Genomic DNA, 6,676 nt, shown 5'->3' on the forward strand with positions numbered 1-6,676 from the left:
CTGAAAAATCATTAGCAAGATGCATTTCTTCGTTTGCTTCAACATTTTACCGTTTTGTATAAGAGTTTGATTTTTTATTCTGGAACTTAAAAATAAAATAAAATAAAAATAAATAAATAATCAGTTTTCATTACTCTGTATTCCTAGCAAATTTTTATTGGACCAATCCGAATCATCTGCGAACATAAATTTACTCTATATCTAGAAAGGAAAGATTAATTTAATATAAAGTTTTATTACACCGTAGATGAGAATCTAATTCTCAAATAGTAATTAAATTAAACGATATATAAAGCACATTTCTCATAGAAAGCACACTTCTCATAGAAAATGTAAAGACAACAAACCAACTATTATTAAGCTAAATCTCTTAGCATAATTCTACAATCTCACTAATCTCTTCGAATTTCTCATAGAAAGCACATTTCTCATAGAAAATGTGAAAACAACAAACCAACTATTATTACTCTACATTTCTTAACGTAATTCTACAACCTCACTAATCTCTTCGGATTCACCATCCGAAGCTGGTGTTGAGTATCTTGAATTTGATTTCAATCCTTCATCATTTAGAGGCATTTCTTGTGAACATAGAAAAGGCTTTGGAGGCATTTGCAGGATTTCAATATCTCCTTCAAGCATCTCTTTGACTCTATTCATTGTTGGTCGATTATTTGGATTCATCTGTATACACCATAATGCAACTACAATCATCTTCTTTCTTATTTTTGATCCATCCTCTGTTCCATCACCCATTTCAACATTGTTTCCTTCCTTGAATTGATCATAGATCCACGAAGGAAAGTAAATTTGACTTGTATGATCTGCAACTACATTCAAATTCTTTCTTCTACTAGCCATTTCCATCAATACCATTCCGAAACTATAAACATCCGCGTTGTTAGAAATTGCTCCAATATTCTTGTAAAACAACTCTGGAGCTATGTATCCCATGGTTCCTCTTGCTGCGGTAAAAGAGACAATGCAATTGCCTAATGGGGATAATCTTGCAAGTCCGAAATCAGAAACCTTTGGAATAAAATTCTCATCCAAAAGAATATTGTGCGGCTTGATATCAAAATGCAGCATTTGCATGTTGCATCCTCGATGAAGATATTCAATACCACGAGCCACTCCACATGAGATTTCACACATTCTCTTGCAATCTAAGGGGTTAATTCCTTCTTGAGAAAAAAGATATTTGTCAAGAGATCCATTAGGCATAAAATCGTATACAAGAGCACGTTTTGATCCCTTAGCACAGAAACCAACAAGCTGCACAATATTGATGTGGTGGATCCTTCCAATGGTAGAAACATCATTGATGAATTCTTACCCATTAGCCTTGGATTTCTCTAATATTTGATTGCTACAAAACGTCCACTACGAAGCTTTCCTTTATAGACAGAACCATAACCTCCTTCACCTAGTTTGTCCTTGAAACCCTTGGTCATCTTTCTAATTTCGGAGTACGAATACCTTATAGGCATAAGATCATTGTTAGTTTGCAAGAATTCTTCGATAATGTTATACATTGATAAATGTCGCCTTCACCATTTGCATATAAGAAATGCAATTACTAATGGAATCCCAAGTACGAGTTTTACTCCGCTTCACAAAAGTACTGTAGGAAAATATATACTAAAGAAGTTATTTGATAATTATCAATGAATAGTTTTAAAACTGCATGTATAAAAATTTTCTTAACATGTAGCAATAGTTAATCAATGTAACAAATATCAATTGTTTAGTATGTATCATTTTCAATCTCAAAAATATGATCAAGCTAATAACATCATTGTCCCTTCTCATACAGCCTCAATGTCAAAGAATAATAATGATAAAATGATAAAATCATGAATATAATTGATCTTGTTTTATTAATTCCTTGTTCCCATATCGTTACATATTTGAGATCCTCTATTTGTTTTTCATCTATGCTTGTTTTTTAACACTTGAAATATATATCTATACATATTTAATTTGAATTTTTTTTATCTTTCTGATTTTTTATTTTTTATTTGTGTTCACAAAATGGTTTTATTTCGTTCATTGAATTGACAAATTAGGTTCAAAAGACATGTATAGGATAAGGATAGAAAAAAAAACAAACAAAGGATTCTAATTCAATTTATACATAAAGTAGATAGATGTATGACACTGATTTGCATATAGAGAGTTAAATTGTTAAATTACTCATGTTAGACAAAAGTGGGAATTGTAAATTAAGGATTTACCGATCAATGGGAGTATCTTGAGGACGATCACTAGAAGACCTAAAAAGAACCAAGTAAAAGAGGTAAATAAATTAGATGTCCAAGAAAATGATCCTGAATAAATCAATCCAGTAAAAAGACTTTGTGTGTGCAGCTTTAAATATTTGCCAATATATATGATCATAGAAATTCTCACAAATAAACTATCAAAAATCAGATTTTTCATTTTTATCCAGAAGTTTGTGCAAACTGTTTCTTTTTGGGATTGTAATAGCATATTATAAGGTTAAGACTTGAGAGAGGATCCTCATGGTCAATTGAAAAAGTGGTCTGAATCCATTCATGGCCTATAGTAAGAAACAAAAATTAACACTATCAGCTCAGAAAATTATTATATTGTATATCTTAAAAGCAATGGAAACTATATTAATTCCACAATTTAATTTTAAAAAAAAAACATTTCAGGCTTATATCCTTAGTTCCTTACAATCGACCATGTTGTCGGAGCCCTTGACATAACAACTCCATTTATCATTCTTAGCAAAACTTGGAAACCATGAAAGCTCAAAGGCATATACAAGTTGATTGCGTATGTCTCTGTAGGAAATGTTGGTGCTGCTGTTTTCCCAAATTCTGTGCAGTCCTGATGTGATCATAACCATCAGCTCTATACGGCAAGAATCCTCTCTACCTCTGATGTATATGTTCCACCAACCTTCACATAAGAGTAGTACTCCTCTTTGGATAAAGTAGTACTAGCAGCACCACTATTGTTAATGCATGGATCAGTGGGTATGTAAAGAGGAGACTCAACTGGATTTTCACACTTGACAAATGTTATAACTTCTAAGAGTGAATATGAATATGGTATACTGTCTGTATGCATATTAATTAAATAGGGATCTCCATAACTGAAATTATAATTGAAGAAAAAGTAAGAAGGAATTGAGTAGCAATTAGCCTTGTCAATATTGAAATCCGCCAGTCGAATCGTGTAGTTATTGTAATTGATTGCATGGACATGGTATTTTCCTGAATACAAGTTTAAGACAGTATAGCGGTTGTTATTCTCACAAGATAGTTCATATCTTTTCTTCCCGCAGTTTGGTGGACTGGTTTGGAGCCGAAAAGGGTAGTTTATATTGGGTATATTTCCACATGAAGATGCAGGGCAAAGATGATGATCATGATGTTTTGTATAGCTAGTTTGAATATGAAAAACCATCAAAACTAGAACGATGAAGCTGCTTGGGCCTAGGAATGGTGAAGAAGAGGGTTTTCCAATCTCCATTTTGGTGGAGGAGGAATGGTATCAGTTGGGGTCTATCCTACTTTATTTTCGACTTATATCATCCACACACACACACACACACACACACACACATATATATATATGATGAAGTCTACCATATAAAGGGATCTTTATTATTGATCAATATATGTGGCAATTAAATTTGTTGACTATCACTCTCCATATGGATGATTTTTCCAAGGTAAGGACCCCAGGAGTCAGGTCTTCTTCCCTATTCCGAATTGAAATGTCAAAACTAGAAGAATAAACTCTTTTAGTCAAACGTAGAAAAACTTCCATTGTATGATATCTAAACTATCTAAAACTCTCTTATCCAACAAAAGAACTTGTAAAATCGTATGGCAACATTGGTGAGATGTGTTTCCTGACGATCTGATTAAAAATTTTTTGAATGAGAGAATCATTATCCACTAGCACTGTACGGATATAATTAGGATCCATTCCTTTTGTAAGAGATAAATCTGTAAATATGCAAGAGCATTTCTCTATTCAATATCATTTCTATTCCTTTTCTTTATTTATGGTATGAAAGCAGAGTTATGTTTCTCAACCAGATCTTTGTTTCTCAAGCAGTAAAATGCCACTTTTTGAAGAACTCAAACTTTTCATATAGTCCTTTTATCAATGCTCCAGTTTAAAAAAAGAAAAAACTAGGCCTAGACCTGTGAAGGGTGAAGAAGGTCTTCCAATAATTTCCATTTGAGGAAGGAGGAAGAATATATGAATTATGAGTTCTTTAACATAAACAAACTACAGTCTATGTATATCAAACTTCATATCTTCTACATATATGACGTTTATCTATATTGGGGACCATGTTACGTGTAGAAAAATTTTGTTGACTGTCACCATCTATATGTAAGATTTTTCCAAGGCAAGGACTCCTTCCTATCTCATCTATATGTAATATTCTCGATGAAGATATTCAATACCACGAGCCACTCCTCATGAGATTTCACACATTGTCTTGCAATCTAAGGAGCTAATTCCTTCTTGAGAAAAAAGATATTTGTCAAGAGATCCATTAGGCATAAAATCATATACAAGAGCACATTTTGATCCTTTAGCACAAAAACCAATAAGTTGCACGACGTTGACATGGTGAATCCTTCCAATGGTTGAAACTTCATTGATAAATTCTTGCCCATTAGCCTTGGATTTCTCTAACATCTTAATTGCAACAAAACATCCACTACGAAGCTTTCCTTTATAGACAGAGCCATAACCTCCTTCACCTAGTTTGTCCTTGAATCCCTTAGTCATCTTTCTAATTTCAGAGTATGAATACCTTACAAGCATAAGATCATTGTTAGTTTGTAAGAATTCTTCGATAATGTTATACATTGATAAATGTAGCCTTCCCCATTTATGGATAAGAAATACAATTACTAATGGAATCCCAAGTACAAGTTTTACTCCGCTCCACAAACGAACTGTAGGAAAATATATACCATAGAAGTTATTTGATGATTATCAATGTATAGTTTTAAAACTGCATGTATAAAAATTGTCAAGAATGGTCAAAATACTCTAATCATCGCCTATAGTAAGAAGCAAAAATTAACATTGTTAACTCACACCATTACTATATTATATATCTTAAATCTAGTGGAAAACTATATTAATTAATTCCACAATTTAATAAAAAAAATTTCGGCTTCAAAATATCCTTACACCGGACCACGTTGTTGGAGGCATTGACATAGCAAGTGTAACCCCGATTATCATTTTTAGCAAAACTTGGCAACCATGAAAGCTCAAAGCCGTATACAAGTTGATTGTGTATGTCTTTGTAGGTAATGTTGGTGCTGCTATTTCTCAAATTCTATGCAGTTGTGATGTGATCATAACCATCAGCTTTATATGGCAAGAATCCTCTAACTCCGATGTATTTGTTCCACTAACCTTCACATAAGAGTAGTATTCCCCCTTGGATAAAGGAGTACTAGCAACACCACTACTATTAATCCATGGATCAATGGGTATGTAAAGAGGAGACTCAACTGGATTTTCACACTTGACGAATGTTATAGCTTCTGAGAGTGAACATGATTCACTGTCTGTATCCATCATAATTAAGTATGGATCTTCGTCACTGAAGTTATACTTGAACAAAGAGTAAGGAGGTACCGAGGAGCAATTAGCCTTGTCAATATTGACGTCCGCTAGTCAGATTGTGCAGTTATTGTAATTGATTGCATGGACATGGTATTTTCCTGAATACAAGTTTAAGATAGTAGAACGATTGTCATTCTCACAAGATAGTTCATAATTTTTCTTCCCGCAATTTGGTGGATCAGTTTGGAGCCGAAATGGGTAGCTTTCATTGGGTATATTTCCACATGAAGATGCAAGGCAAAGATGATGATTATGATGTTTTGCATAGCTAGTTTGAAGATGGAAAATGTAACACACCGTCCCAAAGTACAACGGAAATTTTCCAACTTTGACTAAGGTCGACCGTTGACCGTTGGCTTTGACTTTGACCGTTGACCGAAAGGGGCCAAAAGTTAACTTTTTGTTCCGGTTGGAATTCCAGGTTGACTGAGGTACCGTTACGAAGTACACGTTGGCACGAGTTCGTAGACTAGTAGCACGTGAAAAACGGAGCTACGGTTTGAAAGATATGAGCAAAACAAGTTGAGGTCCAAACTGTCCAAGGGATGCCAGCGTTGACTTTTTATTCATGCAAAGTTGAGCTTTGACTCATGCATGGTTGTGAAGCACTTGTCGATACGAGTCCGTAGACTAGCGGCATGCTTAATTTGGACATGTGGTTTGGAAGTTATGGACCTGTAGAGTTTTTCAAATACTGTATTATTTTAATATTATTTTTAAACGCGTAATGATATGCCACGTGTGACTTAATAAATGTGACCATGTGTCACCATGTTGAGATGCCACATGTCAACCATGTTTAATATCATATTATTTTATTATTGTTATTTGTTATAATAATATTATTTTTAATATTATTTTATTTTCTTTTATTTCTTTTTCTTTTCTTTTTTCTTTTTTTTCTTCTTTTCCCCCACGTGGAAAAAAAGGCCACGGGGCCTGTTCTTCTTCTTCTTCTTCTTCCTTCTCCTTCATTTTTCTCCCTCCAGCTGTCTCTCTCTCCCTCCTGTGTTTATCTTTCTCCGGCCAC

General features: G+C 33.8%; 1 protein-coding gene across 1 annotated transcript; it reads right to left on the bottom strand.

Annotated features, from left to right (window-relative positions):
• Positions 1–477: 477 nt before the first annotated feature.
• On the bottom strand, positions 478–5,598 carry LOC107419391 (rust resistance kinase Lr10). The gene is made up of 4 exons (XM_048474874.1): positions 5,434–5,598; positions 5,203–5,353; positions 4,500–4,961; positions 478–1,166 (listed from the first exon to the last, which is right to left on the bottom strand). The coding sequence occupies exons 1-4, from the start codon at positions 5,596–5,598 to the stop codon at positions 478–480; spliced, it is 1,467 nt and encodes a 488-aa protein (XP_048330831.1).
• Positions 5,599–6,676: the final 1,078 nt, after the last annotated feature.

Source organism: Ziziphus jujuba, chromosome 2 (assembly GCF_031755915.1).
Source record: "Ziziphus jujuba cultivar Dongzao chromosome 2, ASM3175591v1".
In the NCBI taxonomy this organism is placed as follows: domain Eukaryota; kingdom Viridiplantae; phylum Streptophyta; class Magnoliopsida; order Rosales; family Rhamnaceae; genus Ziziphus; species Ziziphus jujuba.